The following is a 15,047-nucleotide window of genomic DNA, read 5'->3' on the forward strand; positions in this document are numbered from 1 at the left end:
CTCTTCCTCTGGGCACGAACTGAATTTCAAGATCAGGTTAGTGACGCACATGTGTGTAATCACACACCGCCAGAATAACATGGTCACTAACCTGTGTTTCCCTCCTGCAGAGATTTCTGCCTTAGACCTCCTAGCAGTCCACTGCCAAACCTTCATTTTTAAATAAACAAATTTTGAGAAATATAACTGTCTGTCTGCCTTAAATACTGTGTCCTGTGTTCTTCACAATAATTGTATTCCAGAATTAGATTACTACACTATGGTAAAGTCCAAATGCTGCGGCACACTAATGGACATACAAATGAAATGATTTCGACTAAATTCAGTATCACTTCCACTGTGTTAATAGTACTTATTGTTAGCAAACTGGTCATTCTATCAAATCAAATTTAGGTTTTAATGTTGGAAGATGGTAAGCATATCACAAAAATAGAAGAAAGTAGAATATACTGCATTTATTTTGGATTCACATGAATATTAATGTTGCATCTTACCTGTTGTCGAGAAAAGATAGCAAAGATGACCATAATATGGTAATTTAATGACTTGGCAATAAATATATTAAACAGCTATGACGTTTCCTGTTTAATGGCTTTATATTAAACATCTTAAGTGTAAAAAGGTGATTCTAGAGAAAGAAAGAGTAAACTTACTTGTTCCTTCCTCTGATACCATGCCAAGCCCCTCTGCCTTGTTTTGCCTCTCAAAGGCATTTAAATCCAGAACGCTGCATAAAACATAGACCTTAGATGTTGTTGTGTAGTTCTAACTAGTTACATTTAAACAACTAATTTATTGTTTTCCTGAGAAAAATGCTTAAGCTCAGCAAACCAACCAGCACGTCTGCATTAGAGCTTGGACACTCAGAAAGAAGCCCACGTCCTTTTTGTCTTTTAGATACTCCAACATTTTCTGTTAAAACATTGAAAGGAAATCCAGTTTTAAAACAGTATCATAACTTTAATAATAAATGGTTTGTTAAGAAAAAAAAAGCATACCCGCTGAACTTCGGTGTTTCCCCCATTCAGTATAGAAATCCCCAGTTTGAGGGTTGTTGAAACCATTGGGCCAGTTTCACCTAGAAAACAGAGAAAGCATCAAGCAACAGGAGGTTTTGAGGTAAAACAGAATCCTGATTAAAGACGGTGTTCAGGAATACCTTTGCAGGCGCTTATCATTTGAAGGACCATTTCTGCAGCTCCACGGTTATGAAGTCTGGACTGTTGGTAGAGAAGTCTTTGCTTCTCCATTTCTTTTTCCTTTGTTGGGTAAAAAAATAATCTTTATGAATATTTGATTGTGAAATATTTCACACAAATAACCAAAATAAAAAAGTAGGGATTTTTATTGTCATAACTTGATGTACACATATAATTGACTGGTAGTAATTGGCTCCAGATGGACAAATGTTCTGACTGTAAGGAGCATAGATAAACACAGCACCTCCGTCCACCACCTGCTGCTGTGTACTACTGTTCAGCTGGAGGAAAGTTTTTCCCCTGCTGACCAGAGAGACAAATTTTGCTGCTTGGCTGTTGTCAAAAACATGGTCAGCCATGATGTGAAGGACTTAAAAAAAATGCCACCTAGCATTCTGGTTGATAACCCTGTGTAAGCTATAGGTAACATTTCTGATAAGCAGCCAACTTGTAGCTGACCAAGAGCCTTACTTATTAATTAACCAATGACTAATCAATTGATTAATTTGGCCTGTTGTACTTGTAATACTCTACAGAGCACAATCTTAAGAAAAAGTTAATATGCACCATAAGCAGCTGGTCTTTACTCTGTCTACTCAACATTTTTCCAATAAGTTCAACATCATAAAAATTACATCTATAAAATGTTCTTACTCGATTGAAATGAAATAAGAAATATAGTATGTTTCTTTGGCTTTAAGGTTGTTGTTTTTTTACTTTTTAAAATAAGTGCAACATGTTTTCAAATGATTAAGGTATTTCTACTAACATTTTTCTTTTACATGCATTAGCATTAGGATCTATCTCTATTATTGCTATATCTACTATTAAAATGTCTGTCTTTTACACACACTCTCAGCTCAGATCATTAGTAAAGGAACTGTTGCACTAATTCTTCACGCTTGCTCACTTGAGCAAGTGTTGGACTACAGAAAACAGCCCCCCCATCTTAGCATATAAACCCTGTATAGATCCTGTGGTGTCTCAGATTTGGGAATTTTGTTAACAATTTGCCCTGCAGAAAGGCTAACGACCACCGACCTCTTCGCTCTTTATGTTACATTTTATGGTCACATTTTATTTACACTGCAAGTTATAAGGTTTTCACAAAAGAACAACAACAAAACTTCAAAGAATATTTATCTTGCTTTAGGGGTTAATTTCCTTTTTGAGGTTTCCAACTGTTCACTATAATCTTAACTCAAGAAATCTTATCAAGTGAAATCATTTTAATGCATAACGAGTTAATTTCACTTGTTTTGAGTACATTTTCCCTCAGACTTTATGTTTATATCTTTTTTTTCAGACAAACCTTTTTTGCAGTGTAAGGAATAATAGGAATTATTCATAAAAAAACATTTTGAGCCATCTTTAATACTAAATCAAATCACATTGCAAGAGGACAATGGCTTTCAAATCAAAGTGCAAAACCTTTAAACTTACCCTTCCCTCCCATCCCTCCCACAACCACCCTCCCACTCACATCTATGCTCAACCCACTATGTGTCGTGCAGCTGGTGTGCAACTCTTGCGCTTGTATATAGTGTCGTCCTTGTGCCATGAAAGTGTACTAAGCTGTTTGTTTACCAACCTTTAAAGATGGTGACTGTTTACATGGACAGACCTGAAATGGTGCTGTGCTATCCTGGCTTTCACTGTAGTCTGTCAGTTGGCTATGTGAGTGGGGGAGGGAAGAATTGGTCAGTAGCATCCGGTTAATAAGACGGCTGTTATGAAGGTGAGGGACATTAGATGGAGCGAGAGAGAGAGAAACAATAGATTTCAATTTAAACTGGGAGGAATGACTGTGCATCAAAGCATCTTCAGATATTTTATGGGTTCAGATTGGTTTAAAAATGTTCAATTTTAGCATGTCTGACTCCCCAGTTTGCTGTAAGTGTTTGGAAACATTTTAAAGCCGTTTTTGGATTCATAAACCTTTTAGTTGTGCAAAAAGATATGTCATGACAAAGCACAGAAATGCCTATGGGAAAGGGATAAAGCTGACTGGACTGATATTTGAGCTTATGGAGTCAGCACAGGGGAAACAAATGAGTGCACGGCCTGATACTCGCGCGGAAAGCAGTGATGGCCTGCTCCAACACAGCCAGGGTTGCCAGCTATGCCCCCCCCACACATTATTATTAGTGAAGCAAAATCAGATAAACATAGCTCCAAACTTTTCTTGCATACTGTATCCTTTACCCAAAAACATTTACATTTTAATCTTAGTTCATAGGTTTAGTTTATAGGTTTAAAAAGCCATGAGAAAGAGAATTATTGGATATTATTGCAGTTACATTAGTTAAAGCTAAAGAAAGTACCTTCTCCTTTCCCACTTGAATGTTTCAGATCATCGAGACATTTTAATATTGGATAAAGATAACCTGGGGAGATATATATGTATATACAGACAGAAAAAAATCCGCTGCCAGTAAAATAAATTGAAATTGATTAAACTAATAGTGGATAAATGACAAATAATGGAAATTATGACATTCATTACTACTTTCATTTTTCTGTTATTTAAAGACTAATGTGAATACTGTATGTTATTTCTCACTGTTACCCAACCACACATTGACAATCCCCAATGTCTTGCGGAAACCACTGAAATTTAAGAAGCTGCGTTTCGTTTTATCTGAGATAAAACTTACCGCACTTAAGAAAAAAAAAAAAAAACTTATCATACTGACACTCAATAATGGTGGAAATGTTCTGGTTTTGGGATATTTTGTTTCTGTAGCTTCTATATGACTTTTTGTCCCTTTCGGAGACATGAACTTTGCTTTCTAGCAGAACAGAGACAAAAGTGAAAGCGCACTAATAAATCTATATTTGAATGACTAAATAAACAACTCAAAATAAAGGTTAGGGAGAGACTTGCCACAGTTAATACTTTGTGGTTAGTAAATTAGGAAACTAGTGATGAATAAAGCAGAGCTGTCAAAAAACACATAAAGATGACGCAACAGGACAGAAAGAAAGAGAGAGATGTGGTTGTGGTGTAAATGCTCCGATGATGAGGTCACTCGATGCATTGAAGTCTACCGCTCCACCGTGTGTCTGGTCCCTAGCCCCTGGCCGCCCATTACCAGTTCTGACTGTCGCACCTCAAAGGGCATCTCATCTTCAGATTGTTCCATCATTTCGTCTCCACCTTCTTCTTCCTCACCAATATGGCAACTCTAAAATAAAGACAATGACATATAGCAAAAATAATTTTAGTTTTTGAGAAAACACGATACCAAATATCAAAGCTCATGGCTGGGGTTTAATGTTTGGACGAACTTTTGCCATAATGTCCGCATACGCCATGTAGAGATGATCTGTATCAAGTTTACTAGAATTAAATGAAAAGAGGACAATGTTGAGTCATGACAAGACAGCATTCTGAGTGAATCAACCCTTGTGAACCACTGGGGGTCTGACTGACCTCTTTTCTGTCAGGGCTGTTCGACTAAAGTGGAGAATAAGTTGGTGGAGGGGATCCGGTTTTGTTTCTTTCTTCTCTTCTTCCTCCTCTACCTCCTCCTGCTCCATTGCTTTCTAGACATTAGAGGACACGCAAATGTAAGAGATAACTATGAAAATCCTCATCCAGATAAAACATGAGTCACTCACAGATAAATCATCTATCATCCTGTCCTCAAATGAGAAACCCTCCGTGTAAATCCAGTTGCGTTTGTATCCCTCAAGAAACATGTTTGAAGCTCTGTGCCTGAAAGAAAAGGAGTCGGACAATATGTCTGTTAGCCATCATAAGTGTTCGACCCATTCAGTAAATGTCTAACATAAGTTTAGGTTTCTTACCTTGCAATGTTGTAGAGCGGTGTCATTCTGAAGCAGGCCACCACGGCTCTGCGTCTCTGCTTAGACAACAGTTTGTGCCACACCATCTTCTTGGACTTAAAAGGATGCTCCGTCTTTTACAGACAGAAATCAAATCACTAAAGGCAAGTCCAGTATAATAAGATATTTTGCAATAAAATACTACAGGAAGAGAGACATTGAAGGTAAAACGGCAATGAAACAGATGATATAACATTGAACATTTGCTCTGGACCACTCACCACTTCCAGGTGATAAAGGACAGCGGACACCTCCTGTACTCTCTTCACAACTTTCACTGGAGCGTCAGCATCTTCAGCCTTTCCTGCCATCTCTTTGTACAGGGCCATCTGCCAGCGCATGGAGGGGTTGTCCACCTTTCCACAAAAAAGGGACACAGACATTCCTCAGATGCTAAATTCCTAATTATCTATTGACCAACATGCCAAACCTTTAATCTTAAAAAATAACCCTTTGGTCACAGTGGAAGATATTACACCTTTCCCTGAAGATGGAGGTTGTTCTGCAGAAACTCTCTTACTTCTTCATCTGTGTCCCTCTGTAAAGTAAAAACAAACAGCTTAGTGAGCAACAGCTATCTCCATAACTAAATAGTTACTAGACAAAATAAATAATAAAGAGACATTACTAAAGAGTAGCGGATTTTGGCTAAGTTGATGAGCTCCTGATCAGCAGGAGAGCACATGTTCAGGCCTATGGGGAGCATCTTCTTTAAGGCAGCAACAATAAGGGATGTTTGAACAGAGTAACGATCTCCCCGTTTCTTCTTCTTGGTGCGCTCGGTGTCTGAGCCTCCACCCTGGGAACCACATCAAACCAAAAGAATTCATAATATTCCCTAATATCTTTGAACTGTAACGCCTTGGACATGCATACCTCATTATATATAGAACATAAAGCAGAAAATAGCAATTCTCAAAAGATAGATTACTATGTATGATACATCTATTTACATGTGAAAGTTGGAATCTATAGTCTTAATTGAGACTTTAAAAAAAGCATTTTTTTTAACAATAACCTAAACTTTTTGATGTTTTAAAACTGCAGTGCCTTGCAAAATGTCCCACCACTTCATACAAGTCCCATTCCGGTGTCTTTTAAAAGAGTTGCATGCATTGTGCAAGTGCGTCATTGAGTCATATTCAATCTTAATATTTGTATTCTTTGAAGAACCTCCTTCTGCTAGAAAAAATATATTTTTGGCCTCTCTTCCATTCAAAATGTCTTTAACAAAGTTATATTGGTTGAAAATTGTGAGCAGACGTTTTTAAGGTCTCGCCACCAGTTCTTAATCTGATTTAGGTCTGGAAAATCATAACATGATCAAGTATTGCTATAAACCCTTCAGTAATTACTACGGTGCTGTGCGGCTGAACCTCAACCCTGGTCTTAGATTTAGACCAACTTTATTGTTATTGTGTACCGAGAGTTTATACAGAATGAAATAACATTGCTTACAGCTTACAATGATGGAATTATAGAGTGCATCAGAATGTAAACAGTATAGGAGAAAAGGAAACCACTATAAAAATAATGCTGCAATAGGGCGTTAATTATGAAAAGGTTCAGGTCTCAATTCTTTTGGAGTTTCTAATGGGTAATTTGAGGATTATGTTTTATGGATTATGTGACTCAATCCAGCTCCCTATCAGCTTTTAAAAGCTCCCTTACCAGAGAAAAACCTTCCCTCAGCATGATTGTTCCAGCGCTGTGTTTTTCTATGGTGATGGGACATTTTCCTCAGACATTTTGGCCCAAAAAGTTCCATCTGATGAGGCAAAGTGAAGGTAGAAAATTGTGCAAGATGAGTTCTGCCTGTTGACAGATTCTTGCTCCTGTGCAGTTGATTTCTGCAGGTCATGCAGACCTACCATTGGTCCTAGCTATAGCCTTATCCCTGAGTTGTTTGGTGTGTTTCTTAGTCTTCCTAGTGCAGTTTTCTTCACTATAGCTCTCTTAAAAACCTCTGTGGCTGGAATTATTCTGAGAATAAATTACACACAAGTACAGCTACTAACTGAAAGGCAAATTGATGCACGTTTTATCAGAGTACAGAGGCACAAAGTCACATCCCGCTTTGCAAGTTCTAATCGTAAAACATATTCAAAACATTACAGCCGTTGAACTTAGCTATCATATGGTTCTTGTTTTAGTCTTTGGACAAGTTTGTTTTTGTAATGTATCAAAACATGTTTAAAGAGTAGGATTACTTCTGCAAGGCACTGCAGACTTTAAAGCAGGTTACTTGGATAACAACAGAAATGCCTAACTAACATCATTTAGGATTCTTGGTAAAGATCTGACTGTTATGCATAGGTAAAATATTACCGGTACATTTGAGCATAAATTTTAGAAAAACAATCAAAATATGTGTTTACTATTTCTCTGAGCTCAGAGGGATAAACTGTGGGTGCAAAGAAAACTTGAGAGCAAAGTGGTGTCATGAGGGAGAGGAAGTCTGAAAAGAATGGATCTTATTAAAACAAATATATCACTTTTACATGAGCATGAGCATGCAAAAAAAATTATTCACTCAGGTACCCATTTAGTATTCTCTAAGCACTCTTACTTGTTATCTTTGTTAAAAGTTATAATATTGTATGTAGTTAGAGAATAGGTGTTCATGTTAAAACTGTATGATGCATGCAGTTAAACAACCAAACATCTGTTTTTTTGGTTTATATCACTGTGCACTTCTCAAACTATGCGTTTTTGTTTTGTGAGAGTTCAATTCTTCTGTTAGCTGCTCTTTCTGGATTCCTCCAAAGTTGACAAATTAATATGAGAGGTCTAATGTGTGGTACACGAAGGTACCTTATGATATGAATATATTTCCTCCATCATTATACATGCTCTATAAAACCGTTGATGTTTTCCATCCTTAAAGCAGTAAAAGATAAATAAATGTTCAGCAAAACACTATTACAGTTTGTACTATGAAAAACAACCTGACATGGTTTCATCTGTTCATGGATCTAATGACTGTGTGAGAAAGATTTCATTTAGTGGGGGATGTTAAGAAATACTCATTTTTAATATGCAACAAGTGTTGATGCCAATACTGTTAATACTTTGTATCTGACACTTTTTAAAAGCAATAATTTATTTTTACACTTAGAATAAACAGAAAGAAATCTTTGACCATTCGCTTTTCTCACATTCTCTTTAGAGACCATTCACCGGGCTCTCTTATGCTCTGTCTGTTTAGCTCACCTTGTGGGCGTTCTGCATGTAAATTATTTAAGTTTTGGGAATGAGACAATAATAGAACATAGCTGATTTCTGAACCTTTTATCTTTTTATGTTAATTGTTCTGTATCTTGAATCATTATCATCATTATTCATTTGGATGACCCTGTGATTATCTATTTTCTGGCGACCATAATTGTATTAAAAATGTTGTGGTATTTAACACTGTTCAGAATGCGAAGGACTCTTTCAGGGTTTCCACGGTTTTTAGAAGAGAATCAGATACACAGCACGATGGATCCCTTAGTGTAATTTACAGAAGACCTTAGGTGATTTTTAGTGAAGCCCGGACCCTCAATTACTATCCAAGGTTTTGTGGTTTGACTGTGGTTAGAGTCGAAATGAAGTATTAAAAAAAACAAAAAAATAGCCTTTAATTTATTAATTTTTTTAGCTTTTTCTTTCAGGGTTGTAAAAAAAAAAAAATTTTCTTGGCTATACTTTTTTTTCTATCAATCACTTTACACTAAACCGTTCTCGAGTGTTTGCAGCTTAAATGTTCAAGTTTAGTTTAATCCAATCAATGTTAATGTTCCAGTTAAAATCCTGGTAACACTTCAGAGATCATAGTGAGAGTACATCATACCCGTCTATTGTTTTTTGTTAAGTAAAATGTTTTTTCTCACCCTTCCTAGCATCCAGCTTAATTTGAGTTTGAATGGTTTAAAATGTTTTTACTAATTCCTGACAGTAAATTTATATTGTATCAGGTAACTGGATTTTTTTTTTTATTTCATAAGAAACCTCATTTATAAAGATCAAATTAAAAGTCTAGGATGTAAGAAAATATTGTCACATACTTTAAATGAGCAGGAGAAACTGGAAGTGTGACAGTGTAATTTTAATGACACTGTCACAAGTACAGCACAACAAAATTAACTCTCTGCATTAAACCCATCCACCAACCCATCACCAGCAGTGCGCTGCCATTGTGCAGCACCCCGGAACATGTTTGGGGTTAAGGGTCTTTGCTCAGGGAACTAGAGTGGCAGTCTGTGGGGGTGGGGCTCAAACTCAGAACCTTTGGATTCCAAGTTCTATGCCCTAACCACTAGGCCACCACTCTGCCATATATAGAACTTTATTGATCTCACAATGGAGAAATTAACTCTCTGCATTTAACCCATCCCCTTGGGAGAAGTGGGCTGCCATTGTGTGGTGCCTGGAGAGCATTGTGGGGTTAAGGGTCTTTTGCTCAGGGAAATAGAGTGGCAGTCTGTGGAAGTGATGCTTGAACTCAGAACCTCTGGATTCCAAGCACAATGCCCTAACTACTAGGCCGCCGCTCCCCTAAAACACACTAAAAGCATTTCTATACAATAGTTGTATCCTTGTCCATTTTTGGACAATTATGTGTTAATATTGGATGTGATTGTATGAAAATGAAAAGTTGTGGGGTTTTTTCTGTTTTGTATTTGTTTGTTTTTTTGTTTTTTGTTTTTTTTTACTCTCCCATGTGAGATTTTTCTGCCTGAATAAATTTGGATTTTATTGTAAGCTGTTAACCAGTCACACGAAAATCACCAAAAAATGACTTTAAAATAAATGAAAAGCTTGAATTAATTTAGCTGCTGTTTTTTTTAACCCTGGAAGGCTACAGCCTGCCATATAAAAGGACAATAACCTTACTGTGACAGTATGAGGCTGCAAATTTGGAAGCACCAAATACATCTAGCTGACATAACACCACAGTTGAGGGTGAAAGCTTTAAACTCATCGCTATATTAGGTGTGCCAAATGGTGATGTATCTAATGCAGCACAGAGTAAATATTAACAGTATGATAAAAGTCTATACAGATTCATTTTTTACTTTTTAAAAAAGTATTTTCTGTGGGATTTTAATGGAAATAAATCTGAAACCAGAGTTGAGTGAAATTTATAGATGTTTTATCATTAAACTTTTTTTTTTTTAACTTATCAAACATGGACATTTTTATCAACCCCTGCTACCATAAGGGATATCCACTTCTAACAGCAACCGCTATCAAGCAAAATATATTTCATGTCACACAGAGGTAGTTCAGAGGGTGCAAACATTTTAGAGAAGTCATAAAAAAAAGTGTGAATTAATGTTTTAGTCAGGTTCATGGTCCTTTTAATTTCAAGAGGGAACCCAACAGGTGTGAGAAAACCTACTTCTGTGATATTAAGCATCAAACCATGTATTAGTCTGCAAAGCTGTAAGTCTAGAGGAAACTAAGCCATGATGTCCAATGGCATTTTAAGGGAGGAGAAAAGAAAGAGCACAGAGAAGACTAACATCGTCCCCTAGAGGCAAAAAACTACATTACAGAAACATACAGCTCTACTACCTTCAATGACAGTAAAAAAAAAAAAAAAAGCAAACAAGAAGTCCCCAACTCAGCTATAACAGATAAAAAGGGTAAACTCAGTGAGAGGATGATGGCACTGAGCTTTCAGTTGGATCCATGTAAAGACCAGTGCCATGAGCCCAACTCTACAGATGTTTACTTTCATCAAGCGCCTCCAGACTCCCCTCCTTACACACTGGCAGGACTGGCAACAGCCCACAGGCAGACTGTATGTGTTTGGGATCCTCTTAGAACGTGAGCATCTTTAACTTGCTATTATTCATTTTTTGATTTCACAAGTTAAAGTGGAGTTAGAAATGTCTCTATGTAAGTGTTTGGCTTTGTATGTGTCTGTAACTTGGAACAAATACAGAGCTGGCCCAAGGCTATTTACTCTAAGCTGTTTAGAAAGACCCCCAGCCAGCAGGGGGCTCTAAACTTCTAAAGCTCACACACTGAATTTTATATCTCCAAAGTTCATATTTGCTTTAATGCTTAAAATACAATTCGGATCAATTTTAAGTCCTTCAAAATCTTATTTTTTTTTTAATTTTTTATTTATTTATTTTTTTTTATTTAAGAGGAAAATACCAAATTTCCTAGCAGTCATCTAAAAGTCTTAACTAAATGTAGTTAGTTTAATGATGTCTGTCAATTTCTGTGGACAGGGTGGCTTTTAAATTAAATAATGATTTAGGGGCACAAATTAAACAAATTAATAATTTTCTCTTGAAAGCTTGCAGGATTTGCTGTGTTCTACAGTAGAGCCATTGCATAAATCTGTTGTTTAAAAAAAAGGAAAAATAGCAAATAAAAAAATGAAACTACAACAGGACGAAATGGGTCATTTCGTCCTCAAATGCTATTCCATGCTATGCTATGATGTGCGATTCAATTAAAGAAAAAAATTTAAACTTATACTTATATTGCTAGATAAAAATTAGCCCCTTATTCTTTCATTTCCAACTTTGACTTGTTCTATAACAGCCAGAGGTTTTTTTTGTCCTTAATGACTAAAACAAGTAGGTGATTTTAAATTGAATCATACCCGAGATAAAAAAAAAAGATAAGAACAAATTTCCAAATCTTTTTTTATATTCCAGCAATTAAACTTTTGATTGAAAAAAAAAAATGTTTCTGCATTTCTCCGTAAATACCAGCAGAACCATCAGACAATCAAAGTCGGTCTTTAAGAAAATAAACTGTGCTTTTACAGAACCTAATGCTATAAACCTGATGCCTTAGAGTTGAACAAGAATTTCAAATTAAATTGGGACCCTGAATCAAGTTCTGCTGAGGGGCCTCAAAAATTCTTGGGCCGGCTCTGTCTGAATGAAAGTAAGTGTATGCACGATCATTGGTGTTCTTTGTAGATTAAAGGTGAATGTGGATCAGATGTGCCAGTGTGCCGGAGGGGTTGATGAAAATTTCCCCCAGAAGTGAGGTGCCATGCGGTCAGCACAGCGATCGTGCAGAAAAAAGTCTAACCTCTGTGTCACCGCCCTGGAAACACAGCCGCAACCCAAAAGAAGAGCACAGAGGACAGCCAGAGAGAGAATATCGTTAACACAACTGCTACTCTTTGGAATAAATAAAGGGAGCTAATATACAAGCCTTGAGAAAATACAGCAAACTATAACACATTCCACCGAGCCCTGTAAAAAGAGTCCACCATTTGCAAAACCAGACATACCATAGAATTACAGTTTAGTTTGTTTTTAAATATGGCCAAAAATGACATTTTCTTTTTCTTTAAAACCTATCACAGAACCCAAGGGTAGTTATATACACTTTAAATGGCCTCTATGTGGTTTTCTTGAAATAAGAAATATAATGAACTCACGATAATGAGACATTTTGGTATTGGGAAAATGCTTTGATCTTGAAGTCACTAGATGGATTACTTCAGTGTCATTATTTTCAACCCAGTTTGGTTAACAAGTATTGCTATACAATTCACTTTTTAATCATTTTTTGTGCTTTCATAGAGCTGTAAATGATGACACATTTAACCAAAATAGGACGATTCAAATGTTTAACCATCATCTGGAACATTTAAAATCTCTTATTAGTGTTTTATTTCATAGGCTCAAAATACAATGTTATGTTGGGGGTTTTATTGTCATTGAAAAACTACCTGTTGATTTGATAACAAGATAATCAATTTTTCTGTTGCATTATGGGTAACCAGGAGGTCAGAATTACTGTTTAATTAGAAAACTAGCATTGTCTAATAACAATATCTGAATGTAGTTGGTCTTTATTGCTGTCATAATGTCATTTCAAATGTCAAATATGTTACTAATAAAAATATTGCTATTTTCTAATATCATGCATATTTCTTAACCTTCTGATAGTCATACATATCTATGTATAGATTAATTATATAAATAAATAAAGAGTAATGAGATTTTTAAATCAGTTAGTGCATGTGAGACACATAAGAATGATAATTTCTCCTTTTCTCTAAGGAACTTTTCAAGGTGAGTTTTTCAAGTTGGAATGGAAGCATCGGTGGAGGCCATTTCTTACCAGATATGTTCAGTTGATTAAATTGAATTAAAGTCTTCTCAGTAAAGATAGATGCTATCCACTTTTAAGGACATTTTTTTTTTAAGAAGAATGAATAAATAGGTATAACAATTACATGTTCCCCACCAACGAATTACATTGAATTTCCCCAAAAATGGACTCTAAGTATTACAGAAATATTTATTTTTCAGATCTTTTATAAGTTGGAATTTTTATTTTTTTTATTTTTTTTTTTTCAAAAGAATCAACTCATTTATTGATTTTTGCAAGTTGTTTACTTGTTTCCTTGAAATTGAAAATTTTTAAAAGTGACATGGTCATGAAAAAAGGTCTTGAAATTTTCCCTACTATAAAGTTTTTTTTAGCTAACTAGTGACAAACATGGCCTTTTGGATTGTAAAGGTTGCAGACTGCTGGTTTAGGGAATGCACCCTGCATAAGAAAATGCTTTATCTTTAAGGGCAAGGAAAATAAATTATTACTTGGAAATCCACCATAGTTACCTCAAGTAACCAAAAACTAAAAAAAACTTCCCTCTAGTAAATATCTCATTAACATGCAAAGATTATTTTGATCATCCTTGAATCAAGATATAAAGAGTTGCTTTCTCTTTAGAGTTATCACAAGAAACCACATAAAAACATCAGCAACCATAATATTATTACAGCTTTTGAACTGATTAATTACAATCTCAACTGCCTGTAAATTTGATAGAGACCAATTAAGTTTCACAAAAATTTAAAAGTATCTGTAAATGTTAAAACAATGACTTATGACATCAAAGGTAAAAACAGTGCCTAAAATTAAATTCAGCAATATCTCACCTTGCTCATTTTGCTCTTGCTGTCAGCAGTGAGGAATGACATGTTATTGATCTCATTCATCACCACAAAGTTCTGTTCTTCTCGTTTGAAGTTCTGAAAGCAAAACATTTTTTAAATTACTGAGGTTAACTTTCCAACTGCTGCTTGTTATTTAAAGGCCAGATGAACAAACTCACGTGTGATTTGGACCAGAAAATAAAGACTTCTCCAACCATTCGAAAGAGTTCTTCAGCATCTGGGTCTGGGCAGGTCAACCACCTCGCTCTGTTATGAAGGAATTACTTTACTGCTTAGCCTGACAGCTTTTAGAGGAAAAGGCAAGGCGGGAAAAAAAGTAGGAATCCTGGTTAAGAAGCTTAAAATGATGCTGGTAATTTTCCCGTACCTGTTGTTGTCCACATAGCGAATAAGTAGAGGATAGAGAGCATACAAGTCTCTGCAGAGCACAGCAAACTCATCCCGTATGGTCCCATCTTCCTCATCCCCCTCTGATTTCCCCTCCATCCGTAAATGGTCCTCCTCAGCCACCACCTTTGACGTGCGTTTCTTCAGCTTCTCCATTGTTGGAATGAAGTGGGATTTAAGCATTTCTGGCTTTGCCCTGCTTACAATGGGCTGGGAAAACACTATCAGAAAAAGCAAATTTAGCCATGTCACCTGAACAGAAATTCTAATTTAGTCCTTTAAAGTAGGTTTATGAAGCGCTCACCAGCCAACCTCTTCATCCATGAGGCTTCATCAATACCCAGATTGTTGACTACAATTTTCATGATGCTGCCTAGAAGCTGATTCAGATGTTCTGATGTAACCTCGGTGCAGAGTTGATCCTGCATCTCAGGGAAGTTTTCGGGTCCCCTTTCCCACCACCGAGGCAGGTAGTTGCACAGCATGGGTAAAGTGATTTCAATGACATGAGGCATTTCAGTGTAGCGGGCCCCTGATTCTGCCAAGTCTCCAATCTCCTTTAGCAGAAGGTCCAGCGGTGGAATGTCAGGACATAACTCTTGGACCGCATTAGGAAGACCGAGGACTTGGCAAGAGAAGCAGTTAAAGAAAAATCAGACAGACTTTCATTCTG

At 36.3% G+C, this 15,047-nt stretch overlaps 1 protein-coding gene across 7 annotated transcripts in view; it reads right to left on the reverse strand.

Moving 5' to 3' along the window:
• Nucleotides 1-15,047, reverse strand: part of LOC107089817 (ryanodine receptor 1-like) — a 69,398-nt gene that overhangs the window by 15,361 nt on the left and 38,990 nt on the right. For 2 of the 7 annotated variants that reach the window (XM_015382803.1, XM_015382799.1), the window contains exons 69-85: nt 14,679-14,999; nt 14,355-14,595; nt 14,146-14,233; nt 13,970-14,062; nt 12,102-12,116; nt 5,680-5,850; nt 5,530-5,589; nt 5,273-5,407; nt 5,013-5,125; nt 4,824-4,920; nt 4,636-4,748; nt 4,491-4,542; nt 4,313-4,387; nt 1,160-1,259; nt 999-1,078; nt 836-912; nt 654-727 (exon numbers count right to left, since the gene is read on the reverse strand). In XM_015382803.1, coding sequence (XP_015238289.1) covers nt 654-727; nt 836-912; nt 999-1,078; nt 1,160-1,259; nt 4,313-4,387; nt 4,491-4,542; nt 4,636-4,748; nt 4,824-4,920; nt 5,013-5,125; nt 5,273-5,407; nt 5,530-5,589; nt 5,680-5,850; nt 12,102-12,116; nt 13,970-14,062; nt 14,146-14,233; nt 14,355-14,595; nt 14,679-14,999 — 1,905 coding nt within the window. Of the gene's footprint in view, nt 1-653; nt 728-835; nt 913-998; nt 1,079-1,159; nt 1,260-4,294; nt 4,388-4,490; nt 4,543-4,635; nt 4,749-4,823; nt 4,921-5,012; nt 5,126-5,272; nt 5,408-5,529; nt 5,590-5,679; nt 5,851-12,101; nt 12,117-13,969; nt 14,063-14,145; nt 14,234-14,354; nt 14,596-14,678; nt 15,000-15,047 lie in introns of all 7 variants that reach the window. The other 5 variants (XM_015382800.1, XM_015382797.1, XM_015382804.1 and 2 more) reach the window with 3 other exon arrangements.

This window comes from Cyprinodon variegatus, unplaced genomic scaffold (assembly GCF_000732505.1).
Source record: "Cyprinodon variegatus isolate N-32 unplaced genomic scaffold, C_variegatus-1.0 Scaffold267, whole genome shotgun sequence".
NCBI lineage: Eukaryota > Metazoa > Chordata > Actinopteri > Cyprinodontiformes > Cyprinodontidae > Cyprinodon > Cyprinodon variegatus.